At 43.5% G+C, this 26,522-nt stretch overlaps 1 protein-coding gene across 1 annotated transcript; it reads left to right on the top strand.

Moving 5' to 3' along the window:
- The first annotated feature begins 332 nt into the window (after positions 1 to 332).
- LOC149473419 (uncharacterized) lies at positions 333 to 25,652 on the top strand. Its single transcript, XM_089678640.1, has 5 exons — positions 333 to 380; positions 503 to 760; positions 18,410 to 18,511; positions 19,541 to 19,612; positions 25,338 to 25,652. The coding sequence occupies exons 1-5, from the start codon at positions 333 to 335 to the stop codon at positions 25,650 to 25,652; spliced, it is 795 nt and encodes a 264-aa protein (XP_089534766.1).
- The last annotated feature ends 870 nt before the right edge of the window (positions 25,653 to 26,522 follow it).

The following is a 26,522-nucleotide window of genomic DNA, read 5'->3' on the forward strand; positions in this document are numbered from 1 at the left end:
CTTCCCACTGACCACCAATGTAAGGGACATTCTTCCTAGTGACCAACACCAACAGAAGAGGCATTTTTCCAAAGACCACCACCAATCTAAGGAGCAATCTTCCCACTGGCCACCACCAATGCAAGGGGCATTTTCCCATAGACCACCACCACTGTAAAGAACATTCTACCCACTTACCACGACGTCAGGGGCTTTTTCCAAATGACTCCTGATGGAACTAATCTCAGCAGAGGCCTGAACATTATCTCCAGGGTTCCTCTGGGGTAAAAGAGGTAGAGAAAAAAGCTGCTTCTTCATCTTTTTGATTTTGTGTTGGCTGGCTCCTCCTAGCCATGGTTGCCCTTTGGCTCAGTGGTACTCTTGGTGCCAAGCACACACAGGTGAGGGATCAGTGTGCTTTGTTAATCTCTAATCTCTGTGTCTTTGTTGGGTACACGCACGGTGTCTCGCTCAGATGACTGTGAATAGAAAGTGATCTTGTTTGTACCAGTAGAAGGGCTAGAGTGACAAACAAAACAAGAAGCCTCGCAGTGCCAACCACCATAACGGGCGCAGATCGGAGACCGTGAAGATGGCGGCTATTCTCTGGGCTCTGATCGCACTATGTCTGGGTCCGGTTATGGATTCGGCATCACTACCGCCAGCCATGCGTGCCAACGGCCATTCTGAACTAATATCGGAGGCCATTGCCAAGTATAACAAGGGATCCAACTCAGACTTTGCGTTCACGCTGCTTGTGGATGAGGATGAAGGGAAGGCGGTGAGTACGGTGAGAACTGACAATGTTCGAGAACTTCAGCAGGCAGCCCAAACTTTTTGGTAGCACTTTTGACCTCTTCCCGCCAAGCGTACACAAATATGCAGCCTTATGGTGGTTGGGCCTTGACGCCGAGCGTCCACAAATATGCGGCCTTATGGTGGTTAGGCCTTGACGCCGAGCATCCACAAATATGCGGCCTCATGGTGGTTGGGCCTTGAATCCAAGCATACACAAACATATGGCTTCTCGGCGGTTGGGCCTTGACACCGAGCGTACACAAATATGCGGCCTCATGGTGGTTGGGCCTCGACGCCGAGCATACACAAATATGTGGCTTCTCGGCGGTTGGGCCTTGACGCCCAGCGTACACAAATGTGTGGCTTCTCGGCGGTTGGGCCTTGATGGCGAGCGTACACAAATATGTGGCTTCTTGGCGGTTTGGCCTTGACTCTGAGCGTACACAAATATGTGGCTTTCCGGCGGTCAGGCCTTGATGCCGAGCATACACAAATATGCGGCTTTATGGTGGTTGGGCCTTGACGCCCAGCGTACACAAATATGTGGCTTCTCGGCGGTTGGGCCTTGACGGCGAGCGTACACAAATATGTGGCCTCGTGGCGGTTGGGCCTTGACGCCGAGCGTGCACAAATATGTGGCTTCTCGGAGGTTGGGCCTTAACACCGAGCGGCCACGCATTTGCATACCATTTGTAAACGAACATGTGCTGAGAGCACACGCCCTGCACACGTGTCAGCGTCCCACGGAAAGGTCCCGATCTCTCCTACGATCGGGACCTCTCCGATCATGTGACTGCCGTAGCACATGACCCTAAAGACCTCTTAAAGGGCCGGGAGGCGCTGGCGTGAAGGGATTAACCCCCATAAAATCCAACAGCTAAATACTCAGATTAAAAAAAAAAAACCTAAAGGAACTGTATTTCCTGCCAAAGAATTTGTATTTTTGTGTCTCCAGTCGTGCGATTTACACAGTTCTGCTACACAGTATAGCCCTAAAACAATAAAAAAAAAATATATATATATATATATATATATATATATATATATAAATACATGTATATATATTTTATGTTGAAATGCATTTTTATTACAAAATATATGAGAAATATTTTTAAAAATACATGTCAGATATACTGTATGTCTTTAAAAGTACAAATCTACATTTTTTTAATGCATTTACGAATATATGTAAAAATACATGTTAAAATTACTAATTAATATGTTAAAAAAAAATCTGAAGAATGTATTAAAAAAATATATTTTTTAAAATATTTTTCATATATTTTGTAATATATAAAAAATGCACTTCAACATGCAGTATATATATATATATATATATATATATATATATATAATTCTGCATGTTGAAATGTGTTTTTATTACTAAATAGATGAAAAATATTTTTAAAAATACATTTCAAGTATACTGTATGTATTTAAAAATACATTTAATCTACATTTTTGGAATGCATTTACAAATATATGTAAAAATATATTTTAAAATTACTTTTTTATATATTACAAAAATCTGAAGAACATATTTAAAAAAAATACATTCTTCTGATTTTTTTAACATATAAAAAAAAAGCAATTTTCACATATATTCTTACATATATTTGTAAATGCATTCCAAAAATGTAGATTTGTTTTTGTAAAGACACACAGTATATTTGAAATTTATTGAAAAATATATTTTTCATATATTTTGTAATAAAATGCACTTCAACATGCAGTGTATGTATGTATATATATATATATATATATATATATATATATATAAATATATTTTTAAATAATTTGAATATGGCCAAAATTGTAGTATTTCAAATATATGTCAATATATTTGAGAAGAATATTTTTCAAATATATTTTTCAAATATATTTTTTTTCCATATGGGTAGCAGAGCAGGAGATCTGATTTGTTCTTGTTTTTCTCCTGCACTTTCCCTGCCCATCTCTTTAACTGGACATATATACATACACACACACATATATATATATATATACTACAGTTGCAAGAAAAAGTATGTGAACCCCTTGGGATTACGTGGAGTTTTGCATGAATTGGGCATAAAATGTGCTCTGAACGTCATCTAAGTCACATCAATAGAAGAACACAGTCTGCTGAACATAATACTACACAAACATTACATGTTGCCATGGTTTAATTGCACATAACATGTAAACATTCACAGTGCAGGGAGGAAAAAGTATGTGAACCTTTGGACTTAATAACTGGTTGACCCTCCTTTGGCAGCAATAACCTCAACCAAACGTTTCCTGTTGTTGCAGATCAGACCTGCACAACGATCTGGAGTCATTTTGGACCACTCCTCTTCACAAAACTGTTTCAGTGTAGCAATATTATTGGGATGTCTGGTGTGAATCGCTCTCTTAAGGTCATGCCACAGCATTTCAATGGGGTTGAGGTCAGGACTCTGACTGGGCCACTCCAGAAGGCATATTCTGTGCTGTTGCAGCCATTGTTTTGTTGAATTACTTGTATGCTTTGGGTCATTGTCCTGTTGCATCACCCATCCTCTGCGGAGCTTCAGTTGGGGGACAGATGGTCGTATGTTTTCCTGCAAAATGTCTTGATAAACTCTGGAATTCATTTTCCCATCAATGACAACGATGCGTCCAGGCCCTGAGGCAGCAAAGCAGCCCCAAACCATGATGCTCCCTCCGCCATGTTTCACAGTGGGGATGAGGTTTTGATGTTGGTGTGCTGGGCCTTTTTTTCTCCACACATAGTGTTGTGTGTTCTTCCCAAACAACTCAATCTTGGTTTCATCTGTCCACAGTATATTCTGCCAGTAGTGCTGTGGAACATCCAGGTGCTCTTTTGCAAACTTCAAACGTGCTGCAATCTTCTTTTTGGACAGCAATGGCTTCCTCCGTGGTGTCCTCCCATGTACTCCATTCTTGTTTCATGTTTCCTGATTGTAGATGTGTCAACAAAAATGTTAGCATGTGCCAGAGATTTCTGTAGGTCTTTAGCTGACACTCTGGGATTCTTCTTTACCTCATGCAGCATTCTGCGCTGTGCTCTTGCAGTCATTTTTACAGGACGACCACGCCTAGGGAGAGTAGCAACAGTGCTAAACTTTCTCCATTTGTAGACAGTCTGTCTTACCGTGGACACATGAACATCAAGGCTCAAGGAGATACTTTTGTAACCCTTTCCAGCTTCATGCAAGTCAACAATTCTTGATGGTAGGTCTTCTGAGAGCTCTTTTCTGCAAGGCATGGTTCACATCAGACAGTGCTTCTTGAAACCAGTAAACCCAAAACAGCTGTCAGCAACACATCCAATATCATCACACTGATTGGAGTCAAGGTTGGCTCACTCCTGGCTCCAATTAGCTCTGGGAGAAGTCATTAAGCTAGGGCCTCACATACTTTTTCCTCCCTGCACTGTGAATGTTTACATGTTATGTGCAATTAAACCATGGCAACATCTAAAGTTTGTGTAGTATTATGTTCAGCAGACTGTGTTCTTCTATTGTTGTGACTTAGATGACGTTCAGAGCACATTTTATGCCCAATTCATGCAAAACTCCACGTAATCCCAAGGGGTTCACATACTTTTTCTTGCAACTGTACATGTTGAAATGCATTTTTTATATATTACAAATTATATGAAAAATATATATTTTTTAAATATATTCTTCAGATTTTTTTTAACAGATATTTATTGAAATATATTGAATACGGCCAAAAATGTAGTATTTCAAATATATGTCAATATATTTGGGAAGAATATTTTAAAAATATATTTCAAATATATTTTTCTTCCATATGGGTAGCAGAGCAGGAGATCTGATTTGTTTTTGTTTTTCTCCTGCACTTTTCCTGCCCATCCCTGTAACTGGACTGTAAAAGGAGAAGCTGTAGAATGATGAGCTCTTCTCACTGTCACTCTGCTCTATCCCGCTGTCAGCATGACCTCAGCTGTACAGGAGGGGCTGCAAGAGCCAGGAGGCTGATTCCAGAAAAAATTCAGGCCCTTAAAATATACCTTTGATGTTGTGTTAAATCTGACCTCTGGCCTTCCCTTTAGTCTTGCATAGTTGTACCGGCTCCTCTCTGCAGACATCACATCTAAGGACCAATGAGCTGCTAAACACTCACCGGCCACTTTATGAGGTCCACCTCGCTAGTCCCGGGCTGGACCCCCTTTTTGCCTTCATGCTTCGTGGTATAGAATCAACAAGGAGTTGGAAACATTCCTCAGAGACTTTGGTCCATAGTGACATGATAGCATCATTCAGTTGCTGCAGATTTGTCGGCTGCACATCCATGATGAGAATCTCCCGTTCCTCCACATCCCAAAGGTGCTCTACTGGATGGAGATCTGGTGACTGTTGAGGCCATTGGAGTCCAGTGACCTCATCATGTTCCAGAAACCAGTTGGAGATGATTTGAGCTTTGTGACATGGTGCATTATCCTTCTGGAAGGAGCCATCAGAAGATGAGGACACTGGCACCCGATGTGGTCTTCTGCTGACAGGAGTGGCACTCGGTGTAGTCTTCTGCTGACAGGAGCCAGCAGGCTCCCCAAACAGGAATGGTTTTACAGGTGGAGGCCACCAATTTTTTTTCCCTACTCATCTTTTCTGACTGTTTTTCACTCGTTTTGCATTTGGCTCGGGTCAGTGTCACTACTGGTAGTATGAGGCCGTATCTGGACCCTACAGAGGTTGCACAGGCAGTCCAACTCCTCCAGGATGGCACATCAATACGTGCCATTGCCAGAAGGTTTGCTGTGTCTACCAGCACAGGCTCAAGAGCATGGAGGAGATTCCAGGAGACAAGAGCATGGAGGAGATTCCAGGAGACAACAGCATGGAGGAGATTCCAGGAGACAGACAGTTCCTCTAGGAGAGCTGGACAGGGCTGTAGAAGGTCCTTAACCCATCAGCAGGACCAGTATCTGCTCCTTTGTGCAAGGAGGAACAGGATGAGCACTGCCAGAGCCCTACAAAATGACCTCCAGCAGGCCACTGATGTGAATGTCTATGACCAAACAATCAGAAACAGACTTTGTGAGGGTGGCCTGAGGGCCCGACATCCACTGGTGGGCCCTGTGCTTAATGCCCGGCACTATAGAACTCGATTGGCCATTAAACCCCAGAATTGGCAGGTCCACCACTGGCACCCTGTGGTTTTCATAGATGAGAGCAGGTTCCCCCTGAGCACATGTGACAGACATGAAAGGGTCTGGAGAAGCCGTGGAGAACGTTCTGCTGCCTGTAACATGGTTCAGCATGACCGTAGTGGTGGTGGGTCAGTGATGGTCTGGGGAGGCATATCCATGGAGGGACGCACAGACCTCTACAGGCTAGACAATGGCACCCTGACTGCCATTAGGTATGGGGATGAAATCCTTGGACCCATTGTGAGACCCTACGCTAGTGCAGTGGGTCCCGGGTTCCTCCTGGTGCAGTGGGTCCCGGGTTCCTCCTGGTGCAGTGGGTCCTGGGTTCCTCCTGGTGCAGTGGGGTCCTTGGATCCTCCTGGTGCAGTGGGGTCCTTGGATCCTCCTAGTGCAGTGGGGTCCTGGGATCCTCCTGGTGCAGTGGGGTCCTGGGATCCTCCTGGTGCAGTGGGGTCCTGGGATCCTCCTGGTGCAGTGGGGTCCTGGGATCCTCCTGGTGCAGTGGGGTCCTGGGTTCCTCCTGGTGCAATGGGTCCTGGGTTCCTCCTGGTGCATGACAATGCCCAGCCTCATGTGGGGAGAGTATGCAGGCAGTTCCTGGAGGATGAAGGAATTGATACCATTGAATGGCCCCCACACTCTGAACTAAATCCAATAGAACCCCTCTGGGATGTCTTGGTTTGATCCATCCAACGCTGTCAGGTTGCCTCAGACTGTCCAGGAGCTCAATGATGCTCTGGTCCAAGATCTAGGAGGAAATCCCCCAGGACACCATCCGTGGTCTCATTAGGAGCAGATCACCATTGTGATCAATAACTTTACGATCGTATCTAAACAATCAATTGAAATCCACCTCCATGGGTTGTTGACTATAGATTGATTATTCCTACTGGAAGAGATCGATCAGGAAAGAAATGATATCGAAGCGTGCGTGGCTGCTATTAATAAAGTGTGTTATTACCAGTTCAGCTCTGGAAAATTTTACCCCCTTCATGGCCTGGACATTTTTTTTGCTATTCAGCACTGCGCTACTTTAACTGGCAATTGCGCAGCCATGCAACACTGTACGCAAATTAAATTTATATCATCTCTTACCCCACACAAACAGAGCTTTCTTTTGGTTGTATTTGATCACCACTGGGTTTTTAATTTTTTATTATGTAATGAAATAAAAATACTGAAAATGTAAAAAAGAAAAATCCCCACACTATTTTCTAATTTCTGCTATAAAACACAAACAAACCCCTCCCCTCCCCAGATGTAACACTAGTGTGCAAACTAGAATAGTATAGGCCAGGTGTAGGTAGGCAACCTGCGGCTCTCTAGCTGTTGTGGAAATACATTTCCCATGAGGCATTGCAAAGATTACAAAACTGACAGTTACAGCTATGACTTGCAGAGGCATGGTGGAACTTGTAGTCCTGCAACAGCTGGAGAGCCGCAGGTTGCCTACCCCTGGTATAGGCAAATCTATTGTGTAGGACTCACGGCATCTGTGTTAGTCTGTGATAAAGGTCAGGTTACTACAGGTCAAGCTGAATGGCTTAACAGGTTGGGACTCTATTGCCTCCACCTAGCTCTAGAGGACCTTTGGAACCTTCCAGAAGCCAGTAGGCGGAAGAGGTGGAGACCTAACTTCACGTTTATGGGAGTCTAACCAATCCCAGGTTTGAGGCCCTGGTAGAGTGGTGAGACCAGCCCACAAATATGGGAGAGTAAGGATGGCTTAACAGGTTGGGACTCTATTGCCTACATCTGGTTCTAGTGGACCTTTGGAACCTTCCAGAAGACAGTAGGCGGAAGAGGTGGAGACCCTCCTGCACTTTTATGGGAGTCTAACCAATCTCAGTTTTGAGACCCTGGTAGAGTGGTGAGACCAGCCCATAAATATGGGAGAGTCAGGATGGCTTAACAGGTTGAGACTCTATTGCCTCCACCTGGCTCTAGAGGACCTTTGGAACCTTCCAGAAGCCAGTAGGCGGAAGAGGTGGAGACCTAACTTCACGTTTATGGGAGTCTAACCAATCCCAGGTTTGAGGCCCTGGTAGAGTGGTGAGACCAGCCCACAAATATGGGAGAGTAAGGATGGCTTAACAGGTTGGGACTCTATTGCCTACATCTGGTTCTAGTGGACCTTTGGAACCTTCCAGAAGACAGTAGGCGGAAGAGGTGGAGACCCTCCTGCACTTTTATGGGAGTCTAACCAATCTCAGTTTTGAGACCCTGGTAGAGTGGTGAGACCAGCCCATAAATATGGGAGAGTCAGGATGGCTTAACAGGTTGAGACTCTATTGCCTCCACCTGGCTCTAGAGGACCTTTGGAACCTTCCAGAAGCCAGTAGGCGGAAGAGGTGGGGACCTACCTTCACGTTTATGGGAGTCTAACGAATCCTAGTTTTGAGACCCTGGTAGAGTGGTGAGACCAGCCCATAAATATGGGAGAGTCAGGGAGTCAGGTGGAAGATGGAGTGCTGAGGAGACTGTTGGAGGCCTGGGAAGGATCCCCTAAGTCTAGGGGTGGCTGGCTCAAGGAGGACAGAGTACAGCACAACCTGGGATTTACAAGGAGGAAAGACTGACACACATAGCAAAGGACAGCCCTGGGCTCAATCCTCTATCCTTGTCCTGGGAGATCTTCAGAGCAGCCAGGAGGGTTGGTAGTGTCTGCAGGCTGTGGAGCTGGGAGCAGTTCTACAGGGGAGAGGAGACATCTCTGCATGTAGTTTGCAACAATCTATGCTAACTTTCAGGGGGGCGGCGAGTCCCTCATCCGTAAAGGGCAGTTACTTCCTTATCCGCAAAAACTGACATCTTCCAAGGAAAAGAACAGTCCAGGACCTTTTTTGTGCAAGTAGGAAGGAGGGTGTCCCCGTGCATTGATTCAGTAACATTGGGCATCCCATAATCCCTATGACCCCATCCAAGTAACATCCTCCTAACAAACGAACAAAAACCAAGCTCATGGACCATTCGCTGACTGTGGATGAAAGTGTGGGAAATGCGTGTTGCCTGGCTGTGCAAAGCTTAGAGGGATCCAGATCCACAGTGGCCCTCAGTAGGGTATCGCTACACAGAAAATCGATTTTCTTCATAAATGTAGTCCCAAATGTATTCTGCTATGTCTTCGGTAAAAAAAAAAATACAAAACCCAAAAACAACCCAATAGACGTACAGGCGTACCTCGGTTTACGAATTTAATGCGTTCTCCGGGACGTTTTGCATTGCGAAAAATTTGTAAACCAAAACCCAGATTCCCATAGGAATGCATTGAAAACCAATTAATCCATTCTGGAGGTCAGAAAAAAGTAAATAAAAAGTCGCTGTCACTGCAGGTCAGTGTCGGTATTTAAATTTAAATTTTTAAAAAAATTTTTCATTTAAATTTAATTTCTTTTTTGTTACTATAGCTCAGAGAATAAGCTGTCACTTCCCCCCCAGCTAAAAGAAACAAAGTTTACTTTTAGTTTGATTCCTGAGATAAAAGAAACAATGTTTCCTTTTAGTCTATTTCCTGAGATAAAAGAAACAATGTTTCCTTTTAGTTTGATTCCTGAGATAAAAGAAACTATGTTTCCTTTTAGTCTGTTTCCCGAGATAAAAGAAACAATGTTTTCTTTTAGTTTGTTTCCTGAGATAAAAGAAACAATGTTTCCTTTTAGTTTGTTTCCTGAGATAAAAGAAACAATATATCCTTTTAGTTTGTTTCCCGAGATAAAAGAAACAATGTTTTCTTTTAGTTTGTTTCCCGAGATAAAAGAAACAATGTTTCCTTTTAGTTTGTTTCCCGAGATAAAAGAAACAATGTTTTCTTTTAGTTTGTTTCCCAAGATAAAAGAAACAATGTTTCCTTTTAGTTTGTTTCCCGAGATAAAAGAAACAATGTTTTCTTTTAGTTTGATTCCTGAGATAAAAGAAACAGAGTTTCCTTTTTAGTTTGTTTCCCGAGATAAAAGAAACAATGTTTCCTTTTAGTCTGATTCCCAAAAAAAAGAAACAATGTTTCCTTTTAGTTTGTTTCCCAAGATAAAAGAAACAATGTTTACTTTTAGTTTGATTCCTGAGATAAAAGAAACAATGTTTCCTTTAGCTCCAGGGAAAGTGACAGCTCATTCTGTGAGCTATAGCGAGAAAAAAAACACGCCGGAAATTGCATGTAAAAATCGGCACCAACATACACTTCGTACTGTAAAAAAAATTTGTAAACTGATGCGTGATTTTCATTCGTAAACTGAAAATGACGCTAACCGAGGCGTTCGGAAACCGAGGTACGTCTGTATATTGATTGGTTTGTGCGAGAGTTATAGCGTCTACAATCGACGGTTTATATACGTTGGGGATTTACGCAGCCGTGATGCATTTTTTGAGATGGGAACGAGGGACACCTATTAAATGTATGTAGGCATAGGACACGCCCCCTGCCACACCCCCTTAAAGGAGAAAAGATTAGTTAACTACTTGCCCTCCAGAGGATTCACCCTCCTTCTCGACCCGGCCTTTCTTTGCTTTACGGCGCTGCGTTACTTTAGCTGACAATTGCGCGGTCGTGCAACGCTGCACCCAAATGAAATTTATGTCCATTTTTCCCCACAAATAGAGCTTTCTTTTGGCGGTATTTGATCCTCTCTGCGTTTTTTATTTTTTGAGCTATGAACAGAAAAAAGACCGACAATTTTGAGAAAAAAAACAATATTTTTGACTTTTTGCTGATAAACATGTCCTGAAAAAAATTTTAAAAATCTAATTTCGTTATAAATTTATGGCAAAATGTATTTTTCTCCGTGTCTTCGCTAGAATAAAAATCCCAATACGTGTAAATTAATTGGTTTACGTGAAAGTTATAGCGTCTACAAATGGCGGTATAGATACTGGGATTTTTTATTTTGTACATTTTTTTTTACTAGTAATGGCGACGATCAGCGACTTATAGCGGGACTACAGCGGGCATTCTGACACTGGGGGGGAACTGACTTGGTGTCACTGACATCCCCAGTGACACCAATACAGTAATCAGTGCTAATAAAAAGCACTGACACCGTACTAATGGCACTGGGCAGGAAGGGGTTAACATCTGGGGTGATCAAAGGGTTAACTGTGTGCTGTGCTTTCCACTGTAAGCACACTGCTCTGCAGAGCCATACAATTTGCAAGGAGAAGAAACAGTTCTGTGTACAGAGCCCTGTGTTGTTAGTAAACACAGGCCTCTGTGCTGTGATTCACTACGCTGATCAGCAGGTCCTGGCCACAAATCATTGGCTAGGATCTGCTGACTGACTTGTGCACTATCGAATGGAAGCATAGACCGGGCGGGGGGGTTGCAATGTGCTCCAAACAAGCAGGTTCACAGGCGCAATGTACAGGTACATCAGTTAGCCTGTGGGTGGTCCGCAGCTGGTTAATAATTCAGCGTGTTGTTACAACAATACAAAATACACTATATTGCCAAAAGCATTGGCCCCGCCCTCCCAATCATGTGATGCAGGTGTTCCAATCCCCTCCCAATCATGTGATGCAGGTGTTCCAATCCCCTCCCAATCATGTGATTCAGGTGTTTCAATCCCCTCCATATCATGTGATTCAGGTGTTCCAATCCCCTCCATATCATGTGATTCAGGTGTCCCTCCATGGACACAGGTGTATACAATCAAGCCCCTAGGCATGGAGACGGCTTCTACAAACATTGGTGAAAGAATGGGTTGCTCTCAGGAGCTCAGTGACTCCAAGCGTGGTCCCGTGATAGGTGGCCACCTGGGCAATAAGTCCATCCGTGACATTTCCTGGCTACTAAATATTCCACGCTCAACTGTTAGTGGGATTATAACAAAGTGGAAGCCACTGGGAACAACAGCCACTCAGCCACCAAGTGGTAGGCCACGTCACATGACAGGGCGGGGTCAGCGCATGCTGAAGCGCACAGTGCGCAGAAGTCACCAACTGTCTGCAGAGTCAATAGCTAAAGACCTCCAAACTTGGTGTGGCCTTCAGATGAGCCCAACAACAGTGTGTAGAGAGCTTCATGGAATGGGTTTCCATGGCCGAGCAGCTGCATCCAAGCCTTCCATCACCAAGTGCAATGCAAAGCGTCGGATGCCGTGGTGTAAAGCACGCCACCACTGGACTCTAGAGCAGTGGGGACATGTTCTCTGGAGTGACCAATCACGCTTCTCTGTCTGGCAGTCCGATGGACGTGTCTGGGTTTGGCGGTGGCCAGGGGAACGGTACTTGCCTGACTGCATTGTGCCAAGTGTAAAGTTTGGTGGAGGGGGGGTTATGGTGTGGGGTTGTTATTCAGGGGTTGGGCTTGGCCCCCTAGTTCCAGTAAAGGCGACATTTTGGACAATTTCATGCTCCCAACTTTGTGGGAGGAGTTTGGGGATGGCCCCTTCCTGTTCCAACATGACTGCGCACCAGTGCACAAAGCAAGGTCCATAAAGACATGGAGGGGCCAGTTTGGGGTGGAGGAACTTGACTGTCCTGCTTCTGGAAGAATGGTCCAACCTTCCCATAGACACCCTCCTAAACCTTGTGGACGGCCTTCCCAGAAGAGTTGAAGCTGTTATAGCTGCAAAGGGCGGGGCCAACTCAATATTGAACCCTACGGACTAAGACTGGGGGGCCATTAAAGGTCATGTGTGTGGAAAGGGCGGGGCCAACTAAGTATTGAACCCTACGGACTAAGACTGGGAGGGGCCATTAAAGGTCATGTGCGTGGAAAGGGCGGGGCCAACTAAGTATTGAACCCTACGGACTAAGACTGGGAGGCCATTAAAGGTCATGTGTGTGGAAAGGGCGGCCAACCAATACTTGGGGCAATATAATGTATCTTCCCCCCTCGCAGCGATGTCCTCGTGGTTTCCACTCATCAATGACTATCTTCTAATCAGTTTCCAGAATGAGGAACTCTGATGAGGAAACATTCGATCCGGGAAACCCACAAAATGACGTTTCTGCGTTACGTTCGGGTGATGAAATGTTTGATGTTTTAGAGGAAGATGTGAAGTTTCAGATCACTCATCTCCAATTAGGTGTGAAGCAGCAAATATTACAAAACCTCCTCTGATGCAACAAGGAACAATCTCTATAATCTGGAATCCAAAATCGTTATTAGTTGTTGCTAAAGTGGAACTCCGGGTAGAAGACATCAAATGAACGCAACGTTCTCCCCGTCCCCCTCATCAGCATGATAATGGCATTTTTTAAATACAACCTTTCTGTTTTCACTATGCACTATAATAGATCCAGTGATCCCTGGGTCTCTGTGGTTCTCTATGCAATTCAGGCAGATCATGGCGGGTGGGAGGGGCCGGCAGGTTGCTGTACATAGCTTCCTGAAAATATCACAGCACCTTGCCTATGTACTGCTTTCAGCCCTGAGCAAGTAGTGAGCTGGCTTTTTGGGAGGAGTTACCCAAATATCAAAATGCCTTGATGGGTGGGTGTCGGTCTGGAGGGCTGATTCTTGCATAGGTTCCATGATGGAAAGAATCCATGATTGAAAGAACTGAAATCCAATGAATGATAGGGGCAAGTCAGGCTGTTGAGGAAAGGGCTAGATCATGTTGGATGTCCTCCAGTCAGGAAAGGAGGCGGAGCTCTGTCTGTCTCTGTTGCAGCTCCTAACGCACATTGTGAGAAGCTCACAGTGTGCAGTGAAATCAGAAAGAAAAACTATTTCAGTAAAGTCTGTGTTGGGTTTTTTTCCCATTATTTTATACATATATATTTATACATTTTGATTATTTTTTGTTTCTTTATTAATTAAATTTTCTTATAACTTACTTTGATTATTTGTTTTATATAATTTCATATATATATTTATTTAGATATCTATTTTATATATGTATTGTTTTTTTTTTTTTTACTATATATATATATTTATTTATTTTATATGTATATTTTCTTTTCTTTTATATATATATAATTATTTCTTGATTAAATTATCATATTTGTTCTTTTAGTTAGGTTTTGGGTTTTTTTTCAAACTTTTTTCCTTTATGTTCATCTGGTGATCCTGCCAGTAACACACTTCCTGTCCTCGGGTGACAACGCTCACTCATTGGTCTGTAATTATGGAGGGGCAATGAGCGTTATCCCACTTGGAGAGGATCACCAGGTGTAAAGGAAAAATACCTGAAGAAAAAAAGAAAAGAAAACCATCTGTATCAAGATTCGGCTCTCATAGACCTCTGTAGGGTCCGTGCTATTTTCAGGGTTCAGGCTTGGCCCCGCCCACCTATGATATTCCAGGATGGGTCTGTGTGACACCTGAGCTGGGGTGACACTCCCACAACTTTCAAAGACTCTGTACTGTTTGAGCTGCCGATAGACTTTCTCTACCAGGAGAAATCCTATCCTGCGCAGCGCACAGCGTGTGTCTATAATCGGGAGATGTGACTCCTCCCATTTCCCTAGACGATGAAAAGTAATAAATGTTTAACAGGAACCACAACATTCGTTTTAAGAATCGGACTGAATTCACGTTTTTTTTTGTAGAAAAGGAAATGTAGAAATGACAGGTCCTGTTTAGTTTCCTATACTGTACATCGGGGGAAATAAATAAATATATCGGCACCAAACTCCCTACACCAATAATTACACCAATAATTACACCAATAATTACTACACCCTGAAAGAAAAGTCACACACTTTCACCCTTGAAAGCTAACATGAATATAAACCTTTTCTCATAAATGAAAATACTCCAAAAATAAGTGTTCCAAATGTCCTCAATCACAAGAAATTCCCAAAGAAAAATATATTAAAAATCAGTCTCCATATAATGAAGTATTTTCTTCCTCCAAAATAAATGTTTCTTTCCTTTATGCAGGCCATAGATGTGGGGAAAATCGGCCGGTTTTTGTTTTTTTTAAAAAAATCGTAAATCGATCGTTCAGACTAGAGATGAGCGAAGTATTGAAAAATTCGATTCGGCTGATTCGGCGAATTCCAGTATGAAATTCGATTTGATGCGAATTTCTTCGCTACGAAGATGGCTTATAAAAAGGGTTTCTAGGCTTCAGAGAGCCTTTAAATTAGTGCAGAACACTGTACCTTTAATTTAAATGCCCTTGGAGATCAGGAAGGAGAAGGAGAAGGATGAGAAGAAGGAGAAGGAGAAGGATGAGAAGAAGGAGAAGGAGAAGGATGAGAAGATGGAGAAGGAGAAGGATGAGAAGAAGGAGAAGGAGAAGGATGAGAAGAAGGAGAAGGATGAGAAGAAGGAGAAGGAGAAGGATGAGAAGAAGGAGAAGGATGAGAAGAAGGAGAAGGATGAGAAGAAAGAGAAGGAGAAGGATGAGAAGAAGGAGAAGGAGAAGGATGAGAAGATGGAGAAGGAGAAGGATGAGAAGAAGGAGAAGGAGAAGGATGAGAAGAAGGAGAAGGAGAAGGATGAGAAGAAGGAGAAGGATGAGAAGAAGGAGAAGGATGAGGAGAAGGAGAAGGATGAGAAGAAGGAGAAGGATGAGAAGAAGGAGAAGGATGAGAAGAAGGAGAAGGATGAGAAGAAGGAGAAGGATGAGAAGAAGGAGAAGGAGAAGCAGAAGGAGAAGGATGAGAAGAAGGAAAAGGAGAAGGATGAGAAGATGGAGAAGGAGAAGGATGAGAAGAAGGAGAAGGAGAAGGATGAGAAGAAGGAGAAGGAGAAGGATGAGAAGAAGGAGAAGGAGAAGGATGAGAAGAAGGAGAAGGATGAGAAGAAGGATGAGAAGAAGGATGAGAAGAAGGAGAAGGATGAGAAGAAGGAGAAGGATGAGAAGAAGGAGAAGGATGAGAAGAAGGAGAAGGATGAGAAGAAGGACAGTTCTGTGACAGTTTCTGTCTATTTCTGACAGTTCTGGGACTGTCCTTCCATACAGCGGTTGAAACATTGTATCTATTTTTTTCCATAAATGACATTCTGCAAATACACTTAGAGGAGCGCTGCAGATACACATTTTGCCGGCTTGGAATTAATCTTATTTTCATCCTACTTCTTCTTCTTCTTCTTCATCCTCATCCTTATAAGAAGAAGAAGAGGATGAGGATGAAGAAGAAGAAGAAGTAGGCAAAAAGTGTATCTGCAGCGCTCCTCTAAGTGTATCTGCAGAATGTCATTTATGGAAACAAATAGATACAATGTTTCAACCGCTGTATGGAAGGACAGTCCCAGAACTGTCATTAATAGTCTATTTCTGACAGTTCTGGGACATTCCCTCCATACAGCGGTTGAAACATTGTATCTATTCTTTTCCATAAATGACATTCTGCAGATACACTTAGAGGAGCTCTGCAGATACACTTAGAGGAGCGCTGCAGATACACTTAGAGGAGCGCTGCAGATACACTTTTTGCCAGCTTGGAATTATTCTTATTTTCATCCTACTTCTTCTTCTTCTTCTGAGGATGAGGATGAAGAAGAAGAAGAAGTAGGATGAAAATAAGATTAATTCCAAGCTGGCAAAAAGTGTATCTGCAGCGCTCCTCTAAGTGTATGTGCAGAGCTCCTCTAAGTGTATCTGCAGAGCTCCTCTAAGTGTATCTGCAGAATAGAGGAACTCTGCACATACACTTTTTGCCGGCTTGGAATTATTCTTCTTTTCATCCTACTTCTTCTTCTTCTTCATCCTCATCCTCATCCTCAGAAGAAGAGGATGAGGATGAGGATGAAGAAGAAGAAGAAGAAGAAGTAGGATGAAAAGAAGAATAATTCCAAGCCGGCAAAAAGTGTATGTGCAGAGTTCCTCTATTTCTGACAGTTCTCTGACAGCTTCTTCACATGTACAGTGGTTGAAACATCTGTATCCTAAATGGAAACTAATAGATACAATGTTTCAACCGCTAAACATGTGTTCCTTCTGTCAGAGAACTGTCAGAAATAGCGGAGCTCACTGCAGGGACACTTTTGCCGGCTGATCGGGAAATGTTCGATTCGCGCACCCGAAGTAGGCAAAATTTCGGATTCGACGCGAATCGAATATTTCCTGAAATTCGACTCGAATTCCGGTTCGCCTGGTTCGATTCGCTCATCTCTAGTTCAGACGGCCGACATTGCCACTAATTAAAAAAAAAAGTCGTCAGGTTTTAGTCCCGTCTACGGCCGTCAATTAATATAATAGCGGAGTCCCTGCATAGAGACCATCTATTATATGTGACAGAAGAAATAGATTCTGCAGAAGAAGAGAAACAACATTGTATCTATTTGTACTGGAATAGAAACATCTGTATCCGAAATGCACACAAATAGATACAATGTTGCAACTTTTTTTCTTCTCCCTCTTCTTCTGCAAAATCTATTTCATCTTCTCCTCTTTCCTTCTATTCTACTTCTTCATATTCTATTTCTTCTTCTGTTTTCTTCTATTCTTCTTCTCCTGCAAAATCTATTTAATCTTCTCATTTCTTCTATTCTTCTTCTTGATATTCTATTTCTGCTTCTCCTCTTCTCTTCTCTTCTTCTTGATATTCTATTTCTTCTTCTCCTCTTTTCTTCTATTCTTCTTCTTGATATTCTATTTCTTCTTCTCCTCTTTTCTTCTATTCTTCTTCTTGATATTCTATTTCTTCTTCTCCTCTTTTCTTCTATTCTTCTTCTTGATATTCTATTTCTTCTTCTCCTCTTTTCTTCTATTCTTCTTCTTGATATTCTATTTCTCCTTCTCCTCTTTTCTTCTATTCTTCTTCTTGATATTCTATTTCTCCTTCTCCTCTTTTCTTCTATTCTTCTTCTTGATATTCTATTTCTTCTTCTCCTCTTTTCTTCTATTCTTCTTCTTGATATTCTATTTCTTCTTCTCCTCTTTTCTTCTATTCTTATAGAAGAAATATAGAAGGAATAGTGCCCCATCATTGGTGTCAGTGGGAGGAATAGTGCCCCATCATTGGTGTCAGTGGGAGGAATAGTGCCCCATCATTGGTGTCAGTGGGAGGAATAGTGCCCCATCATTGGTGTCAGTGGGAGGAATAGTGCCCCATCATTGGTGTCAGTGGGAGGAATAGTGCCCCATCATTGGTGTCATTGGGAGGAATAGTGCCCCATCATTGGTGTCAGTGGGAGGAATGGTGCCCTGGCATTGGTGTCAGTGGGAGGAATAGTGCCCCATCCCTGGTATCAGTGGGAGGAATAGTGTCCCGTCATTGGTGTCAGTGGGAGGAATAGTGCCCCATCATTGGTGTCAGTGGGAGGAATGGTGCCCCGGCATTGGTGTCAGTGGGAGGAATAGTGTCCCATCATTGGTGTCAGTGGGAGGAATAGTGCCCCATCATTGGTGTCAGTGGGAGGAATAGTGCCCCATCATTGGTGTCAGTGGGAGGAATGGTGCCCCATCACTGGTATCAGTGGGAGGAATAGTGTCCCATCATTGGTGTCAGTGGGAGGAATGGTGCCCCGGCATTGGTGTCAGTGGGAGGAATGGTGCCCCATTGGCAGTTTGGAGACCCCTGCTGTACACCACACTTTGATCTCACACTGAAGGTTGTAACCTCTGTTCTATACAGGAGCCTGAAGGACCCAATGAGGTGAAATTCACCATCAAGGAGACAGTTTGTCCTAAATTGGAATATAAGACGACTGACAGATGTGAATATAAAGCCGGAGGGGTAAGTGTGATGGCTGCGCTCCGCCATGAACAATAATTCCTCGAATTTCCTTCTCTCCACCTTCAATACATTATTCCTCAGTCTCCCCTCCCCCAGTGATCAGACTGTACATTGTAACTTTGTAGAAGGAGGAGGAAGCATTTCCTCAGTCTCCCATCCCCCAGTAATCAGACTGTACATTGTAACTTTGTAGAAGGAGGAGGAAGCATTTCCTCAGTCTCCCCTCCCCCAGTGATCAGACTGTACATTGTAACTTTGTAGAAGGAGAAGGAGGCATTTCCTCAGTCTCCCCTCCCCCAGTGATCAGACTGTACATTGTATCCTTGTCCTGCATAGGTATGAAGGGGGCCTTAGGGTTCATTCGGATACTCTTGTTGCACTTACATGCTGTAAAATATAGGTTGTTGGGTTAAACCTCCACCATCCACCATTGACCATCCACCATTCACCATTCACCATCCACCATCCACCATTCACCATCCACCATTCACCATCCACCATCCACCATCCACCATTCACCATCCACCATCCATCATCCACCATCCACGATCCGCCATCCGCCATTCGCCATCCGCCATCCATTATCCACCATTCACCATCCACCATTCACCATCCACCATCCACCATTCACCATCCACCATCCACCATCCGCCATTCGCCATCCGCCATCTGCCATCCACCATTCACCATCCACCATCCGCCATCCGCCATCCGCCATCCGCCATCCACCATTCACCATCCACCATTCACCATCCACCATCCACCATTCACCATCCACCATCCACCATTCGCCATTCGCCATCCGCCATCCGCCATCCGCCATTCACCATTCACCATCCACCATCCACCATCTACCATTCACCATTCACCATCAACCATCCACCAAAAGACTGAAATATTATCTGTGAGGTAACTGAGGCTAAACTCCGCCCTGTAAACCTTTTCAGTAATTAGTTGCGCAATCCAACAACCAATTTAATATACTTCAATTCAACAATATTTTCAGCCTCTCATTTTTTCCCCATGTAGGTGGAGAAAAGCTGCAAGGCCTCGATGAAGGAAAATCACTTCACAGTCGTCTGTACGACCATCACGGACAGGGTGAGTATGTCCCATGTGGATCGGATTCACAGTCATGAGGACACGGAGAAACTTTGTAAGGGAGAGAGTTAGAGAGATAAGGACTGAGTTAGGGTTTGGATGAGAGTTAGAAGGTTGGGGTTAGAAGGATATCATTTGAGTTGAGGTTAGTTAGAAGGTTGGGGTTAGAAGGATATCATTTGAGTTGAGGTTAGTTAGAAGGTTGGGGTTAGAAGGATATCATTTGAGTTGAGGTTAGTTAGAAGGTTGGGGTTAGAAGGATATCATTTGAGTTGAGGTTAGTTAAGACGGTTGGGGTTAGAAGGATTTGGTTTTGAGTTGAAGTTAGTTAGAAGGTTGGGGTTAGAAGGATATGGTTTTGAGTTGAGGTTAGTTAGAAGGTTGGGGTTAGAAGGATATGGTTTTGAGTTGAGGTTAGTTAGAAGGTTGGGGTTAGAAGGATATGGTTTTGAGTTGAGGTTAGTTAGAAGGTTGGGGTTAGAAGAATATGGTTTGAGTTGAGGTTAGGTAGAAGGTTGGGGTTAGATGGATTTGGTTTTGAGTTGAGGTTAGTTAGAAGGTTGGGGTTAGAAGGATATGGTTTGAGTTGAGATTAATTAGAAGGTTGGGGTTAGAAGGATATCATTTGAGTTGAGGTTAGTTAAGACGGTTGGGGTTAGAAGGATTTGGTTTTGATTTGAAGTTAGTTAGAAGGTTGGGGTTAGAAGAATATGGTTTGAGTTGAGGTTAGTTAGAAGGTTGGGGTTAGAAGAATATGGTTTGAGTTGAGATTAATTAGAAGGTTGGGGTTAGAAGGATATCATTTGAGTTGAGGTTAGTTAAGACGGTTGGGGTTAGAAGGATTTGGTTTTGAGTTGAAGTTAGTTAGAAGGTTGGGGTTAGAAGGATATGGTTTTGAGTTGAGGTTAGTTAGAAGGTTGGGGTTAGAAGGATATGGTTTTGAGTTGAGGTTAGTTAGAAGGTTGGGGTTAGAAGGATATGGTTTTGAGTTGAGGTTAGTTAGAAGGTTGGGGTTAGAAGAATATGGTTTGAGTTGAGGTTAGTTAGAAGGTTGGGGTTAGATGGATTTGGTTTTGAGTTGAGGTTAGTTAGAAGGTTGGGGTTAGAAGGATATGGTTTGAGTTGAGATTAATTAGAAGGTTGGGGTTAGAAGGATATCATTTGAGTTGAGGTTAGTTAAGACGGTTGGGGTTAGAAGGATTTGGTTTTGATTTGAAGTTAGTTAGAAGGTTGGGGTTAGAAGAATATGGTTTGAGTTGAGGTTAGTTAGAAGGTTGGGGTTAGAAGAATATGGTTTGAGTTGAGATTAATTAGAAGGTTGGGGTTAGAAGGATATCATTTGAGTTGAGGTTAGTTAAGACGGTTGGGGTTAGAAGGATTTGGTTTTGAGTTGAAGTTAGTTAGAAGGTTGGGGTTAGAAGGATATGGTTTTGAGTTGAGGTTAGTTAGAAGGTTGGGGTTAGAAGGATATGGTTTTGAGTTGAGGTTAGTTAGAAGGTTGGGGTTAGAAGGATATGGTTTTGAGTTGAGGTTAGTTAGAAGGTTGGGGTTAGAAGGATATGGTTTGAGTTGAGGTTAGTTAGAAGGTTGGGGTTAGAAGAATATGGTTTGAGTTGAGGTTAGTTAGAAGGTTGGGGTTAGAAGAATATGGTTTGAGTTGAGGTTAGTTAGAAGGTTGGGGTTAGAAGGATATCATTTGAGTTGAGGTTAGTTAGAAGGTTGGGGTTAGATGGCTTTGGTTTTGAGTTGAGGTTAGTTAGAAGGTTGGGGTTAGAAGGATATGGTTTTGAATTGAGGTTAGTTAGAAGGTTGGGGTTAGAAGGATATGGCTTTGAGTTGAGGTTAGTTAGAATGTTGGGGTTAGAAGGATATGGTTTTGAGTTGAAGTTAGTTAGAAGGTTGGGGTTAGAAGGATATGGTTTGAGTTGAGGTTAGTTAGAAGGTTGGGGTTAGATGGATTTGGTTTTGAGTTGAGGTTAGTTAGAAGGTTGGGGTTAGAAGGATATGGCTTTGAGTTGAGGTTAGGTAGAAGGTTGGGGTTAGAAGGATTTCATTTGAGTTGAGGTTAGTTAGAAGGTTGGCATTAGAAGGATATGGTTTTGAGTTGAGGTTAGTTAGAAGGTTGGGGTTAGAAGGATATGGTTTTGAGTTGAGGTTAGTTAGAAGGTTGGGGTTAGAAGGATATGGTTTGAGTTGAGGTTAGTTAGAAGGTTGGGGTTAGATGGATTTGGTTTTGAGTTGAGGTTAGTTAGAAGGTTGGGGTTAGAAGGATATGGTTTGAGTTGAGGTTAGTTAGAAGGTTGGGGTTAGATGGATTTGGTTTTGAGTTGAGGTTAGTTAGAAGGTTGGGGTTAGAAGGATATGGCTTGGAGTTGAGGTTAGTTAGAAGGTTGGGGTTAGAAGGATATGGTTTTGAGTTGAGGTTAGTTAGAAGGTTGGGGTTAGAAGGATATGGCTTTGAGTTGAGGTTAGTTAGAAGGTTGGGGTTAGAAGGATATGGTTTGAGTTGAGGTTAGTTAGAAGGTTGGGGTTAGAAGGATATGGTTTGAATTGAGGTTAGTTAGAATGTTGTGGTTAGAAGGAAGTAACAATAAAAATCATTGAAAGAGAAGGTTAGGGTTAGAAGGTTAGGGTTTGAGTTAAACTTAGAGTAAGAAGGTTGGGGTTAGAAGGTTAGGGTTGAAGAGTTAGGGTTCGAAGGATATGGTTTGAGTTAGGGTTACAGTTAATGTAAGGGCTGGAGGGTTAGATATAGTGTTAGGATTTACATTATAGTTAGAAGGTTAGGGTTCGAGTGTTAGATATAAGGTTAGAGGGTTAGGGTTTGACATAATGTTAGAAGGTTAGGGTTTGAGTAAGGGTTAGAGTCAGAGGGTTAGGGTTAGCCTTTGGAATAGAAGGTTTGGATAACAGTTAGAATTAAAGAGTTAGGGTTAGCTTTACGATCAGAGAGTTAGGAGGTTAGGGTTTGAGTTAAGGTTAGAGTTAGGAGGTTAGGGTTTGAGTTAGGGTTAGGTATTCGGTTAAGGTTAAAAGGTTGGGGGTTAGGCCGGCCATAAAACCGGGCAAGAACCTGTATGGGCAGGCTGAATGTACCCAAGTTGATTGATCGATCAACTATAGCCAATAGCAATAATCACTTTCTTCTCCCAGCAGGGATGGCCAGCACCACCCTCCCGCCGGGAGAGTACAGTGGCTCAGAAGAAGGGGTTCCCCTGTCAACACTGTTGGTTGCAGGAAAGAAATTTGCTCTGTGTATGCCCTGCCTTAGAGTTAGTGTTAGAGGATTAGGGTTAAATATAGGGTTGGAGGGTTATGGATTGAGTTAAGCTTAAAGGCTTAGGGCTAGAGTTAGGTTTAGATGGTTAGGATTAGAGGCTTAGGATAGAGTTAAAGGGTTTAAGTTAGGATTAGAGTTAAGGTTAGAGAGATAATGTTAGAGGGGTTGGGTTTGAGTTTGGGTTGGAGGGTTAGGCCTAGAGTTAGGGTAGAAGGTTGGGGTTGGAGTTAGGGTTAGAGGGTTAGGCCTAGAGTTAGGGTAGAAGGTTGGGGTTGGATATAGGGTTAGAGGGTTAGGCCTAGAGTTAGGGTAGAAGGTTGTGGTTGGATATAGGGTTAGAGGGTTAGGCCTAGAGTTAGGGTAGAAGGTTGAGGTTGGAGATAGGTTTAGAGGGTTAGGCCTAGAGTTAGGGTAGAAGGTTGAGGTTGGAGATAGGTTTAGAGGGTTAGGCCTAGAGTTAGGGTAAAAGGTTGGGGTTGGAGTGAGGGTTAAAGGGTTATATATAGAGGGGAAGGATTTTAGTTAGCGTTATGGTTAGAGAGGTAGGGGTTAAGATAGGGTTAGAGGGGTTGGGTTTGAGTTAGGGTTGGAGGATTAGGCCTAGAGTTAGGGTAGAAGGCTGGGGTTGGAGATAGGGTTAGAGGGTTAGGCCTAGAATTAGGGTTAGAGGGTTCGGGCTATAATTAGAATTAGAGAGTTAGGGTTAGCATTATGCATAGTGGGTTAGGGTTAGAGTTAGGGTTTGACTTAGGGTTAGAAGGTTGGGGTTTTAGAGAGAGGGTTAGATATAGAGGGGAAGGATTTGAGTTAGAGTTATGGTTCGAGAGGTAGGGGTTAAATTAGGGCTAGAGAGAGAAGGTTAGAGGGGTTGGGTTTGTGTTAGGATTAGTTTTAAAATTAGGGTTAGGATTAGAGGTTTAGGGTTAGAGAGATTGGGTTAGAGTTAGCGTTGGAAAGGTAGAGTTTGTGTTAGAATTAAAAGGTTAGGGTTAGAGTTAGGGTTGGAGGGGTAAGGTTTGAGGTAGGGTTCATAGAATTAGAAGATTAGGGTTAGAGTTAGGGTTGGAGGGGTAAGGTTTGAGGTAGGGTTCATAGAATTAGAAGATTAGGGTTAGAGTTAGGGTTGGAGGGGTAAGGTTTGAGGTAGGGTTCATAGAATTAGAAGATTAGGGTTAGAGTTAGGGTTGGAGGGGTAAAGTTTGAGGTAGGGTTCATAGAATTAGAAGGTTAGGGTTAGAGTTAGGGTTGGAGGGGTAGGGTTTGAGGTAGGGTTTATAGAGTTAGAAGGTTAGGGTTAGAGTTAGGGTTGGAGGGGTAGGGTTTGAGGTAGGGTTCATAGAATTAGAAGGTTAGGGTTAGAGTTAGGGTTGGAGGGGTAGGGTTTGAGGTAGGGTTTATAGAGTTAGAAGGTTGGGGTTAGAGTTAGGGTAACAGCGTCAAAAAGTTAGAGTTAGGGTAAGAAGGCTAAGGTTTGCATTAGAATTAGAAGGTTAGGGTTTTTGGGGTTAGAGGGGTTATGTTGAAGTTAGGGTAAGAGTTCAGGCTAGACTTAGGGTTAGAGTTTGGGTGTAACAGTCTGTGATGGGGCTCAGAAGCCAATGGCTGAAGCAGTGAAGAGATTTATGAGTAATCAGCTGGAAATATATGTGCAGATCCTCCTACCACGAGGTCTAAGCTCTAGCTGGTCTTCACCAGAGCTCCCGGAGGAGGAGATGGGTTTTGCTGGGTGCTAATGCCAGGTCACAGCCCTCTGGATTGCCCAGCAGGAAAGAGCAAGCGGGGGTCAGGCAACAGATGAAGCAGGAAGGAACAAGCAGGAGCACAGTCAATGAACAAGCCAAGAGGTCAGTAATGAGCAGTAGCTGGATAGAATCAGATTGACGAATGGTCAACGGACAAACCAAGGGTTGATAAGGACTGGTAGTGGACATAGGGACAGCAGCAGGTATGCAAGGAGCAAGATACTGGATGGAGAGCGCACAACAATCTGGCAAACAGGAAGTGCAGAGACATGGTTTGAGTCCGAATGTTCATGGGAGGAATGAAGAGTCCAAGGTTCTCCAGAAATATGATACAAGGCAAGGTTCTCCAAGGATCGGGCTGGGAACCGTGCAGCATATGGTGGCACATCAAGAATAGCCACAGCCAGACACCACAGAGGTTGCAGGTTTAGTCCCGAACCCTTACATAGGATTGGAGTTTGGGTTGGAAGTGTAGGGTTAGAGTTAGGCATAGAAGAATCAGGTTTGGGTTTGGAGTAAGGCTAGGGTTAGAAGGTTCGGTTTAGAGATCTGGTGAGAAGATTAGGGTCAAAGCAAATAATAGAAATAGTCTGTCAGGGGGTTCAACTCTCCAGAACCCACAAACACTGTAATCTCAGTTTTGGGAGGAGTGACCCTTTATTAATACATTTACGAATGTTCTCTTTTGTTCCCTGGTGACCAGACCAACCAAGATGGAGGACTTGTTGGAAAGCCCTCGGAAGGAGAGCGCGCAAACCAAAAAGGACTTTCTCGTGAGCGCACCGTGGTCATTGAAGAAAAGTGGTTGATTCCTGAGGAGGAGGAGGAGGAAACGGCCCCGGAGGATGAGGATGACGATTACGACCTGCCAGACACTGTGATAGAATTCCATGATGACCATGAGGACAACGGAACGGCGCGTCGATCAGAGAGTGAAGAACGGAGGGTGTTCCATGGGGACATCCGGGGAAGACTTGTCTGCCTGAGATGTATCATCGACATTTTCCCCAGACAGTAAACTGGGAGGGAGCCAAAGAGCACCGGTCCACCCAAATCCTATATTTCAGCTATTGGTGGAGTCTGGTGGGTGAGGTCACCTGACGGTTTCTTCCCTCTCTTGGGTACTCCAGTCTTAATATCCCAGCCAGAAGTCTTGACTTTGTTTCCACCCGAGAACTTAACTACAGAGAGACTCTCAGATGGGATAGGAAAGGTTGCAAGTACGAGGTGGTTCCAAAAAAGTTCAGAGACTAGTTTTGTAACATACCAACAGATGGCAGCAGAAGGCTGCACGCACAGGCACAAGGAGCACTGACCTTCATAAGTTAGAACAAAGAGCCAACGTGGAATTCTGCAGAAAACCGGTCAAGTCGCTGGATCTCCGCAATGTTGTCAAAATGGTGACCTTTGAGCTGGACCCTCATTTTCAGGGGGTTGAGCTTGTTGAAGGTCTTCCTGATCTCTCGTCATCTTCCAGTGATGTTCTTCCGCTCTTGAAGCTCGCATGCCGGTCAAAACACCTCAAACGACTAATCGCAGCATCGCTGTAAACTTGCCGAGTCATATCCAACGTCTCGGTGGCAGAGTCGGCCGGTTTCATGCAGAATTTCATGTTGGCTCTTTGTTCTGACTTGCTGTCCATGATGAAATCGCAGACGTGGTCAGAAGAGCACCAGTGGCACAGCTCCCAGTGTACACAGGACGATGTCTTTTGGCACACTGACTTATGAAGGTTAGTGCTCCCTGTGACTGTGCATGCAGCCTTGTACTGCCATCTGTTGGAGTGTTAAAAAAATCTAAAAATCTCGGAACTTTCTGATACCACCTTGTATAAGGGCCTATTCCCACTAAAGGGTTCCATTGAAGTGTGGTAGTGGATGCATGTTGG

This window comes from Staurois parvus, unplaced genomic scaffold, assembly GCF_062004578.1.
Source record: "Staurois parvus isolate SC_StPar_1 unplaced genomic scaffold, SC_StPar_1.0 ptg000016l, whole genome shotgun sequence".
In the NCBI taxonomy this organism is placed as follows: Eukaryota; Metazoa; Chordata; class Amphibia; order Anura; family Ranidae; genus Staurois; species Staurois parvus.